This window comes from Lepisosteus platostomus, chromosome 12 (genome assembly GCF_059453375.1).
Source record: "Lepisosteus platostomus isolate fLepPlt1 chromosome 12, fLepPlt1.hap1, whole genome shotgun sequence".
NCBI classification, from domain to species: Eukaryota; Metazoa; Chordata; class Actinopteri; order Semionotiformes; family Lepisosteidae; genus Lepisosteus; species Lepisosteus platostomus.
The window spans coordinates 44,391,920-44,409,346 of record NC_142622.1 but is presented as its reverse complement, the minus strand read 5'-3'; the positions used below and the strand labels follow the sequence as shown (position 1 = coordinate 44,409,346).

The following is a 17,427-nucleotide window of genomic DNA, read 5'->3' as shown; positions in this document are numbered from 1 at the left end:
CTTGTGTGAAACATTATGAAAGAAGACAGGCATAACTGAAATAAAAGTCCATTTTATTGTTTAGCCATTTCATAACCATGTTTCCAATAAGCACAGCAGGCTACAACAACTTACGGTTTTCATTAAACTACCTTCAATTGCAAAAATTCTGGCCCCACCCAAATGCACCCCTTTGGAACAATCCTTAGACACTGGAAACAGTTTCTCTGCTTATGTAAGCATTTAAAAGAATGTATTTGGACCATTTCCAATTCCTGGTTTTATACAAAAGCTACACAATGTTACACTTTATTCAGAATACAATTAAATTGATTAGTGTTCTACACCATTACTTGATAAAATTTAGAAACTTATGGAGCATTACCACTATAACTTAACACTACAAGAAAGACTTAAAAGGAATACAAATTACTGCAAAAAATGACTAGACTAGTTTAAAGCAAGCTAGATCAGTACCATTACAGAAACTGAAAAATAAAAAAATAAAAAGTAATAAAAAAAGACAGGCAAGGCTAGGGTTTGAATTTCCATCTTAAGATCCACTCTTGTGCATTCTCCATTTAGGCACCAGCTCCAAAAATCCTTTTGCAGTTTACTCCTCAACCAAAAAGGACCAGAACAAAAAAAGTTTTACTTCGACTGTTCCCATAGGAAACTCAGCTTTTGTTAGTGTCAGGCACTTTCTGAGATACTAGCCCACCCCTCGAGCCCTCTCAGCAACTCTACAGGCCAAATCACAATGCAAGTTCATTCAGACGATACAGCTGTGGAAAAAAGCCAAAAAAGAAACAAGTCAGAAAAAAAATCACTTACTGCTGTTCAGGTCTAGAAAACATTACATTCAGCAAGGCACTGTTTTATGATTAGTAACACTCCCTCCATCACACTTATCATGCAGAACATCACCAGGAAACTACAAAACCTTAGTCTTGGCGGCATGAAGTCTTTGTTGAAAAAGGCTCACTCTTACCTAAAGTAGTAATTTACAGATCAGTATCAAACCAGGCCAGCTGATTGCTATCACCTGGGGGCAAGCCCTCAATCAGGTCCTGGGCATGCCCCAGGTCTGGCAGCCCATCAACTGGGTACTCAGCGCCAGGGTGATGGCCACCCATGTCATGGTCCATCATTGGGTCCATACCCATGGCATCCTGCCCGTACCCGCCAGAGTGGAACGAACGGTAGCTAGGGTCTGCAAATAAAGCAGTTGGAGGGGAGGGGAGGAAAGCACACAATTAGATGTTAGAAGCGTAAAAACAAGCAGCACACCCAAAACACGCAAATAAACCCCTGTACCTACTTTGGCACAAGATGGCACTTCACGCTGACAGGGGAGCCCTTGCTCAGTAACGGGCTCTCCCTCCAAGCGTATGCTATGCGGTGTAGTTAGTCTTACTTGGTGTGCAGTGAAGGTTTATACGCTACAGTTGTTCAGCTGTAGTTACAAGTGAGTTTATTTCAGAAGTGCACTCCAGCTCTCCGAGACAAAGCTGTATCCGGGAAGTGACGCTGAAAAAAAGCTCACCATCTTGACGGTAGCCAAGAGGCTCCCCCTGGGCTCCAATGTCAAGTCCAAGGTCTCCAGTCTAGAATGAGAAAAAACACTAAGAAAAAAAGCAGAAGAAAAGCAGCAGTTTCAAACTATAGAATTAAAAAAAGTATTGTATCCAACCTCTAAGAATGCTTTCCTTAACAGGGATGCAGAGGATGTCAAAACAGACTGGTATTGGATAAAGCACATCAGTGATTTAACTAGAAACCAAATGTTAACACGTATACCACGCACAACCTCTCAAATCGATCTGAAACTTACTGTAAAATAGTTTTAAAATATTTTCAAAGTGAAGGTTACCCAAACTGTGATTTAGCACAGGACTCTTTGGGGGCAAAAAACAACCTCAGGCACACACTGCAAGGATCATTGTAGAGTAACTTGATAGTTATATGAAATACCTCATTCCAGGTCATTGGCTCGGTCCTGAACAGAGAGCTCGTCAGTTCAACAGACAGGCGCTTTTTGTAGTCCTGAGGCTTGTCCTCCGACATGCGGAACAAGACCGCCGCGGCGTACGTAGCTGGAAGAAACACAAAGGGGGCAGAATTACAGCACTTGCCAGCTGGCACAACCCAAGCCCAACAGGGGAGAGGCGCCGGGGAAGCCTCGCTCACCCACGCCCTCGTTCCTGGAGTGGAGCAGCTCGGTCAGGGGGGCCGTGGCCCCCTCCGCCTCGATGGCCTCGGCCGCCTCCTTGTCCTGGGCCAGCTCGCAGAGCACGCCCGCGGCCACCCTCTGGATGTTCTCAATGGGGGAGTACAGCAACTGAAACAGGGAGCAACAGAATACTTCCATTGGGAACCGCTCCAGCAGGGTGGGAGGAGCCCGGTTCCGCAGAAAGGCCAACCAAAGCATGCTTCACCTGCACGAAGAGTGGAATGGTGTTGAGCCCCCGGATGACAATGCGGTTGTGAACGTCTCTTGCCAGGATGTGCAAAGCTCCAGTGCAGCCCTCGACGATTTCTTCCATGCGAACCCCTTCCTGCAACACGGAAATACTTGAGCTCGGTCACTTCTAGACAAACCGAGACCGCTGCATTATTCAACAGGCCCCATTTATCAAGCAGAAATCCCAAACATTTCCCCCCCCCAATCTCGCGTCTGCTCTCAAAGCACGAAACCCACCCAACTCATTACCCCCGTTTCACTCCGGAATCGCCATCCAGAGAAGGAAGCCGGGTTCCCTTATCCTCAGAAGCACAGACTTACCACGAACTGCTGCTGTGTTCCGCCCATGGAGGTGCGGCGCTGCGTGTCTTGGTGCGCTCTCACCAGCAGCTGCACCAGCCTGGGAATGGCGCCCTGCTCACGCAGCGGAGCATGGTTGGCTGGGCACAGGGCCAAGTTGCGAATCAGCCCCACCGTGGCCTGGACAAAACGAACAGCGGAGGGGATGTCTGTGAGCTCGGAGCAACAGGAGGGTCAGCACACATTTCAGCAGAGGCAGATACAGAAGCCTTCAGCCACACAGGCCAGCTGGCCTCACGAGGACACACCTTAATCAGCGGCCAGTGAGAGGGAGGGTGCAGCAGCTTCACCACCACCGGCAGGCCGTAGTGGAGGCGCACCGCGTTCTGAGCCATCTCGGCGTCCTGGTGTCGGCTCGTCAGGTGCCGGAGGGCACAGATGGCGGGCTCCGTGATGTCCTCCCGGTCCCCGGCGCGCAGCACCGTGCGCACCAAGGCCTCGATCCCCCCCACCTGGCACACCATCATCTTGTTCTTGTAGTTGTTGCAGGTGAGATTGGAAAGGATGCCCGCGGCACACGTCACCACGTTGATGTCATCAGAGCCCAGCAGCTGCACCAGGGTGCCAAGGAGGCCTTCCATCCCCTCCTACAACAAGAGGGAACATTGCTGCGTCTGACAATTGACCGTTTGCTTCACTTTCAGTTATGCACCGTAGACCCGGAGAACGAGATCTCTGCTCCTCTGTATACTTGTATATGGCTGGATTAACAAACGAACTTGAATCCCAATAGCAGATTTTGCGGTGTACTAGATAAGGTGCAAGTTCTCGGCCTGGACCTGCGATTTGTTGCACAGAACAGTGTAAACTGTGTGCATGGACTTGATAAGTTAGTAAATGTCCTTGTATAGAACCTAATCTGGTAGTTAGCAGTAGACATTTGCCACTGAAACCAGGTTACTCCTGTAATCCGTTTAGCATTTGCAGCCTGTCACTTTAAAAGCACTTCCTCCAACGAAACAGGAAAAACGCATGTATATGAACTCCAATCTTCTCAAATCTTTGCAGTCACATTTCCAGGTAAAGCACAGGAAATTACTGCTTCAAACCAACCTGCTTTGTTGCAGCATCTGAGAGATTTCTTAGGGTCCAAAGACAGTTCTGAACAAGACGCTGACTTGGGTCTGTGAGGTGGAGTCCCAGTGCCTGCATACCACCTAAAACACACAAATGAAAGCTCACACCATCTCTTTATTTCAACAAGCTCCCAAAGCTGAATAAAAATGGATATCATTTTTAACATACCTGCTTCAACAATGGCAGGCTTATTGCTTGAACAAACAGAAAGCACTTTAAGCACTCGACTGGTGGTCCAAAGCAGCTTCTCGTATGTGTAGGTCCTCATGATGTTGACGAGCGCCTGCGGACCTCCGCTGGCTAGGATGATGAGCTGTAAAGGGGAGGGAAACGCTTAACGTCTTGAAGGGACTCAATCTGTCAGCACCACACCTGGATTCAGGGACCAGCACCTTACCTTGCTTTCCTGGTTGCCATAAGCCAAGATCTGGAGGCAATCAGTTGTGATTGCAAGGAATTTGACATTTGTCTTGTTGAGCAAGGCAACCATTTTCTGAAGGCCACCAGCCAGACGAACTGCCATCTTGGCCCCCTCCTGGTGCAAAAGCAGGTTGTGGAGGGTTGTGATGGCGTAGAACAGTACTGAGTCGACAGGAGACCTGAAAGATCAACACTGACGATAAGGCATGTGGCAAAGCCAAGTCCTAACTCAAAGCAAAGCCATTATCCACACATTACAATAAGTCACTTTGTAAATGTATACAATTAATTGTGCACTGTAGGAGCACAAATCTAGCAGAATAATCAGACCACTAGCCAACTCTAGTGCTATTAGCAAACCCAATCTGTTCATTTGAGAACTAAGCAATGCTGAAAAACAAAAAAGGAGACTAACAGTGTTTAGACATTTATCTCCACCTAAGAACTGGCTGCAAATAAGGTAATATAGCCCATTAACAAAAAACTGAAGCTACAACTTTACTGCTAGTTGCTTTTACTTTGCAACACACACCCACCACAATTTATCTGCCTTTAAACTAAATTGCTCAATTAAACACATCGAAGCAATATACCGCGACACTGAGGACTAGGTAAATGTCAATACCCAGCACGTAGGAGAAAAGATGAGCAAAACCTGCATACATTCAGAAACTGTCTATCCAGGTTAAGTTATATATTCTGTACATATTCAGATGAAAAGCAGATAGGGTGGTGTTAACCTTATGATAAGCCATTAAGAGCCAGATGACACTTACCCCAGCATTTTGACTAAGGCAGGGATGCCACCCGACTTGAATATTGCAAGCAGCCCCTCCCGGTGGTGAGAGAGGTTGTGAAGCGTGCCAGCAGTGCACCGCGCCGTTTCCACATCGTTCGTGTTCTGCATGGTGCGGACGATGGCCGACACCATCTGGGGCGAGCGCATGATGGCATGGCGGGAGGCCTCTTTCTTGGACAGCTGGTGAACCATTACTGCTGCCTTGTTCACAACCACCTGCAAAAGACAGATGGACACGATCACTTAGCTGGGAAGCGGGTGCAGCCAACAGGGGCAAAACCCTTGTACTGCCAAGGAAGAACCCTACCTGGTCCTCGTCGTTCAGAAGCTTGGTCAGCTCTGGGATGGCTCGTGTGGCCAGCTCAGCGTCGTCCTGATAGTTGATCAGGTTCACCACAGCGTGCTTCAGCATCTGGGAAGGTTCTGCCAAGCGCTGCACGTTGGTAGGGTGAGCGCCATCGAACTGCGTGGAAGGGATCTGCATGCCTTCATCGAGTGTTTCTGGAAACATCGCAGCCCTCACTCTCTGTGCTCTGGTCATGGCATACTGTCCATCTATATCTGCAGAGAAAATGACATGTAACTGCTGGGTTTTGATGAAATTACCTGCCAACGTTAACCAATGATCCAGTCCTTTTGTTTCCTCTGATGCAGCTCTGCAATGACACCTCAGGTAAGACATCTGCAGTGCCGACCGGAAAGCTGGGCTGACTTGGCACAGTTCAAGTCATCACCAGCCCCCACAATGCAAGACACAAGAAGCTCATTCCAAAACACGTAATTTCACCTGATCGGTTTTAATCACACCAACAAACGCCCAGCCACAAGGGTGCAGGGCAGAGACACCTCAAAGCACTTCTGCACCCAAGAGTTAAGCAAGCCAAGTTCAAAATGCCCACCTGCCACCTGATCCTGAGTGAAGGACTGCGAGAATCCCGTCTCCCATTCGTACAGGACCTGGTTGTCCACATCGTCGTCCTCAGGGTTGCCCTTCCCACTCAGGGAGGGCGCTGTGGTCGTTGCTCCAGAATGGATGCCAGAATCCAAGTAGGACTGCTGTTGCCAGTGGCTGACTGCTGCCTTACGGTCTGGCTCCATGGCCATATCAAGCTCCATCAGATCAGCTGGAAACAAGGCAAAGTTGTAAAGGGACTCAGACTTCAAATCCATCCCCCCAACAAAAAAAAAAGGCTGTTTTATTCAGAAACCGAAGTGTCAAGGAAACCTGAGGTCATATGTGGATACAAGGAGATTAAGAAGCACAACTCCTTTAAATTAAATTGATGGTGCAAAACAGAAAACTGAGGAAGATTTAGCAAAACTGCTAGTTGTTCTAGATAACATGGCATTACCGCTCGGTAAAAACCCTTAACTTCAACAAAAAGACAGAAAAGTCAACTGTGGAAATGTTCACTGTAACACCTGTAATAAAAACCATGAATTTTTCAATCGAATAACCCCCCTCCCCCCTTCCCTCGCAACTTTCCATATATTAAAGAGTAAGGAAGCCCTCTGCCACTTTGCACCAAAAAAGGGTTAAAACCGCTTCCCCAAAGAGCAAGTGTTTAATTGTAGGATGCAACACAGTAACAGGTATTGGATAACTATACTGGACCCTCCATCTAGCAAGACGGTCAAGTCCTGTCGTAATAACTCAAGCAGCAGGTATTCAATGAACTCACCCTGGGTAGCCATCTTCTGTTCAGAACCCGCAGCCTGCACAGCGTCCTGTTCTGCAGGAGAGGACAGGAGTGTCAGCGCGGTGTATTCCAGTTCAGACAAAGTCAAACCAGGAACATGTGAATCAAGCTCGTGGGCGGGGCGCGCTCTCAGTTTAAATCACAGCCCGTTTTCCCATGTCCGCGTTACTCACAATTTAAATATCCAAATGGCAAGAACCGAGACCTATTACTTTCCAGTGCGGTGGAGGAAAACACCCAACCCCACTCTTGTGAACACCCTCCCCCACAGGAAACTGGCCCGGGGCTGCGTCAGTGGAAATCCTGCCGGGTGCAGAAGCACCTAGGCCGAGATCAGATACGGGGCATCGAAACTGCGCAAACTGCAAAAGAGCTGGCTTGAACTTCCGACGGCCAGTGGCTTCCAGATTTGCTCATCACAAATACTTGAATTCACAGTACTATAAACCAAGCTTTAACTAACCTTTCCAGTGGAGTCTTACCATCGAGTCACAAACATTTTATTCATAGCCTTAGTTTTATCAACTGAATCTCTATTAATAATGTAGTAATTAGCTTTAGAATGAGTATTTAGCAGAACCTCAAAACTATTAAAAACCCAGAGAAGGTGCTTAAAACTGGAATATACATTATGGTTCTTCCACAAACAAAAGCTAACCGTTAGGGTTTTTAAAAAAACAAAAACGCTGAATTAAAAAATAGCCCCCTGTACAAGAAATTAGAAGTCTTTCCTTTGCCAAGAGCTGGATATCTCCAGGGTAGACTGGGACTTGAATTCAGCACTTGAGGCGGTTAGCCAAGCCCATTGTCCACACCTCAGATTCAACCTACCGTTAACACGGAATAAGGCAATTCTATTCCAAATAACCGAGAAATGGTATAAAGCACCCTTATTAAAAACAGTAATGTGAAGCCTGCATGCTGATATAGCTCCCTACTTTAACTAAAAAAAAATGCTGTCGATTTCTTTAAATTTAATCCCACTTCCCTGCATTTCCTTCACTGCTGAGCTCTGCTGATGGTCCTAGCTCTGACTATCACACTGTAAGGCTGACCGGTCAACTCCTGACCACAGCGCTTATACGCTCATCTAGAAGGCTCAAGCAGCAGGTCTGCTACTGCTTCCCTTCCAACCACAAGGTAACATTCCTACCTGCCCCCTGTCTGAAACCCTTAAGGGAGAGGAAAGGGTGTCTATTGGCCATAGACAACTGAAAATCCTGCACTCATCTTTTCCTCACAGGAAGGTACAACACTTTTGTGCACAATCCACCCACAAAAGTCAACCATTTCTCATGCCAGCTGATAACTGGGGGGCCAGTTTTGAGAAAGGGGTCAAGTGATACCCATACCCTCTGAACTGCAGGTATTATTTCCTGGTTTAATAGTTTTCCTGTTTAAAAACACCCCCAGATGCTTGAAGAAAAACAAAAAAGGGGATAATATTCTTCAATTTCTTCACAAATCTCTTTAAAAGAAACCCATATCTGAATAGTGGGGTGCACAAACAAGAAAGTAATGGCTTGCATTCTGAACAGCACTTCTCATTAACTGTCACACACACGTCTACCACCGCCATGTGACACCCAGCTAAATGCCAGGGACAGTTCTACACAACACACCAGCTGGATGTGTTAAGTGACTTCAAATAACTTCAGCCAGAAATTCAGAGAGCCCATACTGAACAAGCACGGAGTTATTTTGCCAGTACACAGGGCTGTTTATGAACAGCACTAAAGCATTATTAATGAGCACGCAGCCAGTTCCTTAGGTCAACATCACACCTGACAGATGGCACCGCCCACAGCCAGTCATCATGCTGGAACAAGAATACTGGTACATCAGCACCCCTTAACACAAGCAACCTGGTTTTCCTTTGAGATCTCAGATCACAGCACCAAACAGGTCCAACCTCACTAAGCTTCCAGGATCAGGCTGCAAGGTGGGAATGCTCCAGGCATGCAAACACCCAGGGTGTTAAAACTGCAAGACCAGCAATATCCCAAAGGGGCACTCAAGACCATTTAAGATTCTACACTGAATAATAAATCCTATGCATTACAGTAAACAAACACAAATAGTGTCAGGCTTGAACAGAGGACCACCTTCGCTTTTTCACAGTACACACTGCTATAAAGGTCCAAAAACAAAGATTCATTCCAGTGAGCAAACATTTAATCAAGCAGAACGTCTGAGGCAAGGTACATACTAAATTATGAAGTGCTCCACATCTGACAGTTTCACTATCTTGAGTACGATTTCCTTAATGTAATCACTCCCAGGCTACCTTAGGTTTTATCATATTAAGATATTTAAAAATGGAAAAATCCTTAGCCATGTTATACAAGTAAGGATCTACACCTGGAACATGAGGAAGACCACAAATGAAGGCCATTTGAGTCGCACAGCTACCAACCCCCGTTCCAGTGAGTCTGGTTGGCAATCAAACCTGACCTGCGCGTCACTGGGAAGAGGAAGGAGGGAAACTGCAACACCCTGCAAAAACAGAAGCACAGGGGACTGCCTGCCCACCCCACACAGGCACAAACCAGAACTCACCCCACAAGCGCGAGGCAGCAGTGCCGAAGCCCCCTGCAGGGCAGCTCATCCTAGAGCCAGTGCCTCACGAGATGGGCTCCCCTGATGGGCTCATCACAACCGGCACGCGACCACAGCTGCCCAGCAGCACGCTCGGCAAAACCCGTCTCAGTCCTAGCATGGCACTGCTCTGCTGAAGACAAAGCTTCCTAGAAAAGGCCAGCCATTTCCCAATAAAAACTCACTGGCACCAACTAGTCACTTCATCCCCTGTAAGTGTTCAAGCGTGGGGGATAAGCTTTCAGTTCTTTTAGCTTATGACCTCAAAACCTTAGCCATGCAAACAGCACTTGTCTACAGCATAAAGATAAAAAGGACATTAAATACCGTCTCATTAACACTACTGTGGAGACAGGGAAGACAGTGTTAGTTAAAAGAATCAAGAAAGATATTCATGCCAAATTAAGAATCTTGTCTATAATTATAAACCTTTAAGGAAACAAAGGGTCCCAAACTACCACTGACCAGTATCTTCAAAATATGAACTCAAGTTTTGAATGTTTATAACAAAGAAACTGCATTTTTAGGAGTTCGCAGTGCTCATTTTAAAACCGTCTTCTCAGAAACATTTCAGTCGTGTTCAGTAAGAAAATTTAGGCTGTAAACAAAATATTACTAGCTTTTGTGAACCCATACAAAAACCATTCTGGACAACGCAGTCTGCACAAACCATCTCAGCAGAACATCTGAAAACACGACTGCGCCGTTGCCCGTCACACACACCTGTGACCTGGCTACAGTGGTCACATGAGGCCAGCCAGCTGCTGCCCCACTGGTCGCCACCAACAAAAGCTGATTCTTTGCCAAGGCTGTTACAGTGAAGGCAAAACGACACGGACAGAGATCACAGCAGCAGCGACATGGACATGACATCTCTCTCACCGACTCTTTGTGTGGCGAACTGGCTGGGACTTCACCCTAATCTTGAGCCCACTGCATGCTGAAGGCTGGGATGATCTTATAGCACCCATATGGGGCCTTACAGCTGAAAGGAGAACCAACCACAGATGCCTGAATGGCTGCTTTGTATTCCTACTCATGCAGCAACAAGGTTACCACATGCGAGACAAGGAACAGTTTGCAAATTAACTGGGCAGAAAGGCAAGTCTTCCTTTGTTCATTGTTGGGAAGCCTGCCACTGTTTTGTTGGGAAATTTGATCAGAAAGTTCATTGTTACGTGGCTTTTACTCTATTGACCTACTATTGTTGAGTTGTGTATTCAAACACATTTCAAGGCAATATGAATGGATGTCACATTCACTTGTTGATTCTGTATTACATTGAATTATACATTGATTCCATGTATTAATAAAAAAAACAGTTTCATGACATTCGCTACTTACAATGTTATAGCAAAGACTACAAAAGTAGCAGGTTATTCTACACACAGTAACCATGCCGATTTAAAAAGAGGTTGTAAACTACACAAAGCCAGAAGCCAGTAGCTTGTGGCTACTAGTGGAAGCAGTACATGGTGCACATGTGCAGTGCACATTTTGCCCGAGGATGCAGATCATGGGATTCTGTCCTCGACACAGGAAACACTGCTGGCCCTCTGCTCTCCAAGCGCCTGGTGCCCAGCACTCCGCAAATGTGTTTTTATGAGGCTCAAGTGTGGCAATCGGGGCACCCCCAGCGAGCGAGCGGCTCGCGGACGCGTGTGGTGCCCGGTGGGGATGAACTCCCGCGGAGGCCAGCGAGGAAGACCCCAGGACCCGCTCAGCACAGCCCTGAGGAGGGGCTGGCGATCCCAAGCAGCGCTCGGGACCCGCCCCTCCACCGAGCCCGTGCCCGAGTGCGCTACACCACACCGGCTCAGCTGTACACTGTTCACCGAAGGAGACGCACACTCCTGCCAGATACAGAAAGGGCTTTTACCCAGCTAATTGATTCCAGAAACCACAAGAGCTAACAAATCTGAGGAACAGATGAAAAGCAGTTACACACCATATTCGAGTCAAGTGAAAATATACCTTCATAAGTAACAAATTAAGGACTACACTAGGCCTGAATTGACAAAATTATAAATAGGATTTCAAGAGGCGAATGCATGTCATATCTAAAAAGAAACAAAGGCTTGTCTTCAACATGGGAAACCAGCAGTATTCTAGACCCACAGACATAACCAAGTCCTTGGCAACAATGACGAGATCTGCAAAACCTAGCCGCTCAAAAGCTACCATTATAGTTCCAGCTCCAATAAAGGATTTCATACGCAGACATGGCAACTGCTGCACATTCCTGCACTCCCCGATTCACAAGCATCTTCAGACACAATGAATTGCTATATTAACATGGTTTAATCAACTCCCCACTGTACATTAGTATGGACTACCCAGTTGTCGACACCATCCAGAACTAGCAAAAAATGCTCGTGGATCTCCAGCCTAGAAAGAAAAAAATCCCAAGTGCTTTAACCAGTCAGCTGGTAAGCACTGAAGCAGCCAGGGAGCTGCAAGAGGCACTGAGATGCAAGCAACAGTTTAGGGCAAACCGGAAAGGTGGTCTTGCTAAAGAGAGTCAATGCCCATGAAATCATAAAAATGTGCAAAGCATGCTGCTCCCAGCTCGAGCCATAAATGATGCAATGGGTCACAATCCAGCCCCTGGTGATGAGAAGACATTCAAACTCATATGCCTGAATGCTTCCCAGTCAGCTCATCTTCCCTATCACACAAGCCACACACTCCCTAAGCACTGCACCACCATAACGTGACAAACTATCCCCGGACACTTAAAAACACCAGTGGGGCTTTCATTTCCTGCATGTAGAATAAGGTCACTGTTTTAACGTGTATAAAATGGGACCAAACCAAGAAAATGCCCAACTAATACTGAAGCTTTCCACTTCACAAGCCAGACATACCAAAACAAAGAGGGGAGAAAACCGCCTACTGTCACTGTACTGCCCTGCCACTTCAAACTACCCAAAGCAGAGGGGTGGGGCTTGTCCCAGTCCTGAAATGTATCCAGTGATAAGCCTCCACTAATCAAAACCACAATGGGATTAGACAAGCTAGAAAAAAAAGCTTTTGCAGTTGGCAGAGCAATCAAGATGACTCAATCAAACCAGCCCGTTAGTTTTGTCGCCACATGTATTATAAGGACAGCCCTAGATCTGTGAAGTAACGGCAAGTTAGCCTTTAAAAAAGTATTCTAACAATTACTTTTCAACAGGGAAGTCAAAGTTAGGGCAGCAGCACCTTCAATGAGAAGATGAAGATTCTACAGCTGTCACTTCAACCCAAGACCGTAATATAAATTGGTAACGAGTAGGAAACAAGACTCAACTCTACCAAATTTAAGGTAAGAAAAATCTGCTGCAAATTCCAACAAGTTGCAAATATTAGGTCCTAGTCTTTGCTACAGATCCCTGTAAGCACACAAGGCCCCACAGAAACCTACCTGAATCCACAGCAACACAAACACAAAGACATGAGCTAGTGCCCAGGTGTGGCTTCACAGAACTGCACAACGTGTCACTTTTCATTCTATACATTTGTGAAGAACTCAATTGCAAACTGACAAGGAACCACAAGAACAACCATTTGAATGAAGAGGTTAACTCCCCTTTCAAAACCATCACAAAATGCCCAATGCCGCCTGGTTGAACACTAAACCTCGAGGTTCGATCATCCTTTGCTGTACAAGAGTAACTATGCCAAACCATGGAGTATAACCATCGTCGTGCTGAGTATTTACTCCAACAGCTATTTTACCTTATACAAAGATCACAACCCCCCCATAGTCCTGGTTTCATCACAGGTCATTGTAACAGTTGCTCAAATCGATGGTCGTGGAAATGAACTGATTCAATCCCTGACCAATCTACCCAGGTCGGCATCGCACACAATCAATCATACTGGCCCGTTCAGCCCCAGCCATCAGTCAGCAGTGCTGAAGCACAATCCACATCCCTTCATGCGGGAGGACTTCCAACCCGTTTACACATGACACACGTTTGTCCTTCACAAAATGAAGTCTCCACGAACTCATCTGGTATTTTACATCGCTAGACGTTCACACAGCAGGCTGCCCACAGCGACTGTACCGATGGCCCTGCAGCAGCAGCCTGCAGGACAGCTTGTGTCCATTACTCAAGTCTGAGCTCTTTCAAACTGAGGAAAACATGGGGCCAGCTGGAAAAAATACCTTACACCAGAAACACCGGTCTTTCTCTAGCAACGGAAATGAAACTGTAGGACCCACTAATTCAATACAAGAATTACAGTATTCCACGTCAACTCATTTAATTATGCAAAAAAAAAACGTCACAAAGGCAATTCTTACTTCAGGCAAGGAATCAAAACACAGTACAGCAAAAGGGAAAACTACGTTTTATGTGACTATGTCCAAAAACTTCTAAACTATTCTAATCTGCTTTTATTTTAATCAAATCCAGTTATAAAGATTATAAACAAAGATTTGATTCACCTCTACACACAAGCATATTGAGGATCGGGGTAATAACCCTTAATTCACAAGTCATTCTTGAACCAGGAGGCAGGAAATCTTTATTTACCTACACCACACCTCTTGTACAGACTACCCCCCCACCAATTACCGCTAACAAAAAATAAACAGCCTACAACCAATAACACTTAGTTGCAGTACTCAGGAAGAAGAAACAGTTGATTAGTTCTCTATGAAAATCCTGACTGTTCCCAACTTGATCAACAGTAAAACACCTTTAAAGCGCTGTTGTCCGTGGCTGTGGCATTCCAGGTTGTGGACATGTTTGAGAGATTAGTTTTGCCAAGATTAATCATAAAACAGTCGGGGCCAATCTAGGTTAGTCGACACAGATCTTATTGTGAATAAATGTAAAAAACCTGACTGTGTTGGGGGTGTCTTAAAACATCAAGTCCAATAGGTCTCTGTCTCATTTTGAGCCCTTTAACCTCCACCATGGAGAACATACCATTTCTGGCATTTTCCACCCAGAGCAAATCACCTAACTGATCTCAATCAAGGTTTAGCATAGACCTTTCAGATAACGCAAACAAAGAAACCACCAAGCGCTCACAAGTAAGCGTGCCACAACCCCACCTATGCAGCAGAGTATGTATTATGTAGGGCACACATGACCAAACATCTCACGCCAAGTTTCAGTCCCACAACCCCCTGAGTCTGCCACTGCCCAACCTGAAGCACACCAGTGCCACCAGTCCACTATGAAATCCCACCCCACCCTCCTCCCCACAGGCCAGCGCAACCACATTTTTTCCACGGGCCGAGAGGAATGCCTGAGCTCTGCTCACTTCGGCACTTCTCCGCGCCCGCGCTGCAGCTGAAAGGGCTCGTGGTGAAGAAATAAAAGATCTGCTGTCGGGCTCTCGGCCCCCAGCTTCCAGACAGCCGCCTGTACCTCCCTCACACATATGGAACTCATTTGGTGCAGAAATCTTCAAAGGAAAGGCAGGCTGCTAGCACACCTCCCCCCAAAACCGCCGAGCAGTGAAACACGACCCCGAAGCCTCCAGCTTCGCCTGCCTCTGCACTGCCTCGCTCCAGCTCCTCGCAAGCCAGCCTGAGCGGCACACAGCCCAGCCCTCCACACAACAGAGCCACACAGCCAGGGCTCAGGCTGAACCAGAACCTCGGCTCCACCTGACTGCTCTGGGGCTCGGGGCTGAAAGCGCTCCCCCGAAGTCACCTGTTGATCTGCAGTTCCCCCCTCCGGGACCTTACTCAGAGCTGGGGCAGTTGAACCCCCCCGCAGGACCTTACTCAGAGCCGGGGGCAGTTGAACCCCCCGCAGGACTTTACTCAGAGCAGGGGCAGTTGAACCCCCCCGCAGGACCTTACTCAGAGCAGGGGCAGTTGAACCCCCCCACAGGACCTTACTCAGAGCAGGGGCAGTTGAACCCCCCTGCAGGACCTTACTCAGAGCAGGGGCAGTTGAACCCCCCTGCAGGACCTTACTCAGAGCAGGGGCAGTTGAACCCCCCTGCAGGACCTTACTCAGAGCAGGGGCAGTTGAACCCCCCCGCAGGACCTTACTCAGAGCCGGGGGCAGTTGAACCCCCCGCAGGACCTTACTCAGAGCTGGGGCAGTTGAACCCCCCCACAGGACCTTACTCAGAGCAGGGGCAGTTGAACCCCCCCGCAGGACCTTACTCAGAGCTGGGGCAGTTGAACCCCCCCACAGGACCTTACTCAGAGCCGGGGCAGTTGAACCCCCCCGCAGGACCTTACTCAGAGCTGGGGCAGTTGAACCCCCCCGCAGGACCTTACTCAGAGCAGGGGCAGTTGAACCCCCCGCAGGACCTTACTCAGAGCTGGGGCAGTTGAACCCCCCGCAGGACCTTACTCAGAGCAGGGGCAGTTGAACCCCCCGCAGGACCTTACTCAGAGCAGGGGCAGTTGAACCCCCCGCAGGACCTTACTCAGAGCTGGGGCAGTTGAACCCCCCGCAGGACCTTACTCAGAGCCGGGGCAGTTGAACCCCCCGCAGGACCTTACTCAGAGCAGGGGCAGTTGAACCCCCCTGCAGGACCTTACTCAGAGCAGGGGCAGTTGAACCCCCCGCAGGACCTTACTCGCAGCTGGACAAATACAGAGGTGCCCCCAGCCCACTCTCACGGCTAACGAGCAGGAAGCAGCCACAGGAGTCCGGGTCACGACCGCGGCTCTGTGCTCCACACTCACCCACCCGGGGGGGGGAGGGGTCGACCACCCAACTTCCCTTCCCGTTCAAACAAAACGCCACCCCAAAGTTAAAGCGCTGGGCATTTCCCGGAGCGCGACTACAGTCTTCGTGCGTGGGGAGGGGGGGGCTCCCCACCCCCACGGCCCCGCAGCCCGGCGCGCAGTGCGGGCTCTCGGGTTTCACTCAGGCTCCTCCCCGCCTTCCGCTCCGGCCTCTGTCCGGCCGGCGGGGCGAGGGGACCGGCAGGCCAGCAGCCCCCGGGGCGGGGGGGTCATTCAGCCTCTCAGCGCCCCACTCCCACCAGCAACAACAACACGGCGCACGAAGTTCAGGCGCCACCACGCCCGCAGCTTCACCCCCGCCTGCCTGCCCGCCTCCCCCCCAGTCAAGCAAAAACAACAACTCGCTACCGAGCCACGCAAACCGGGGGGATGGAGGAGGAAAGAAAAAAAAACACGATGAACCGCACGCGAGCGCAACCCCACCACCACCCCACGCGAGCTCGAGCAGTTCCTCGAGGGTGGGATAAACTCGAGATTTCCAAGCCCCACGCACCCCCCCCTCCTCCTCCCCGTCCACATGCACACACACACACGGGACCCACGATCACCACACCTCACGGCCCGTCCGCACTCCAACTCTCCGGCACCGGGAGAGAGCAGCCCGACAGCCCAACAGCCCCGGACCCCCGACACGCACACGCAGCCCACTGCAGGTCCCGAGTGGGGGGAGACAGCCCGAGAGAGAGAGCCGGGCCACCCCGCCGGGCGCCCTGCCTGCCTGCCTGCCGGCCGGCCCGGGGCTCACCTACCGCGGCACACCGCCTCTCTCCGTCCCCGGCGCGGACCGGCCCGGCTCGGCTCGTCGTGCGAGGCGCTGGAAAGGGCGAGGAGAAGCAGCAATAAACCACCTTCGGCGAGGACGGAGGGTTAGGGAAAGCGAAGAAATCGAAGCCGAAAAGGCGCTCGTCCACCGCCGCAGCCCAACAGCAGCTCCGCCACAGGAAGCGGACAGAGAGACTCAAAATGGCGGCCGGCGGAGACGGGCTCTTATAACGCCTCCCGGGGCCGCTGTATCCTGCCGCGGAAAGTAGAGCCCTCCATCCGCGCTCCGCCTCCCGGCCCCCCCCCCTTGGAAAAAAAAGAGCAACGCCAACCACAACAACACAAGCCGAACAACACAAAACGGGCCCGACCCGCTGTCCTGTCGCGGCTTTAACGTCTGCGCGCTTCGGGTCGTTCGTGTTGTGTTGGGTTTCGCCGTTGTTGTTGTTTTTTGTTCTGTTTCACTGTGCCCTCGCGGCGGGCGGAGGGGGGTGAGGGGTTAGAGAGTGCGCAGGGATACGGGAGGTGCGGTGGCGGCGAGGTACCTATTCAT

General features: G+C 49.2%; 1 protein-coding gene across 4 annotated transcripts; it reads right to left on the bottom strand.

The window, feature by feature from the left end:
• Positions 1 to 36: 36 nt before the first annotated feature.
• On the bottom strand, positions 37 to 17,101 carry LOC148651622 (catenin beta-1). 4 transcript variants are annotated; one of them, XM_088602190.1, is made up of 16 exons: positions 16,961 to 17,101; positions 6,782 to 6,832; positions 5,999 to 6,223; positions 5,407 to 5,660; positions 5,077 to 5,315; positions 4,278 to 4,479; positions 4,049 to 4,193; positions 3,857 to 3,960; positions 3,052 to 3,390; positions 2,765 to 2,923; positions 2,418 to 2,537; positions 2,170 to 2,320; positions 1,954 to 2,075; positions 1,526 to 1,586; positions 971 to 1,192; positions 37 to 764 (listed from the first exon to the last, which is right to left on the bottom strand). In XM_088602190.1, the coding sequence occupies exons 2-15, from the start codon at positions 6,792 to 6,794 to the stop codon at positions 984 to 986; spliced, it is 2,343 nt and encodes a 780-aa protein (XP_088458316.1). In that variant the 5' UTR covers positions 6,795 to 6,832; positions 16,961 to 17,101; the 3' UTR covers positions 37 to 764; positions 971 to 983. The 4 variants fall into 4 exon arrangements, with proteins under 4 accessions (XP_088458316.1, XP_088458315.1, XP_088458314.1 ...); XM_088602189.1 differs by having other exon boundaries at positions 16,858 to 17,089; XM_088602188.1 differs by having other exon boundaries at positions 16,862 to 17,089.
• Between the last annotated feature and the right edge of the window lie 326 nt (positions 17,102 to 17,427).

Coding starts and splice junctions, on each gene's coding strand:
- LOC148651622 (XM_088602190.1), bottom strand. Junction 4,194..4,277: donor ATGGCAACCAGGAAAGCAAG/GTAAGGTGCTGG, acceptor TCCCCTTTACAG/CTCATCATCCTAGCCAGCGG. Junction 2,321..2,417: donor CCATTCCACTCTTCGTGCAG/GTGAAGCATGCT, acceptor TCCCTGTTTCAG/TTGCTGTACTCCCCCATTGA.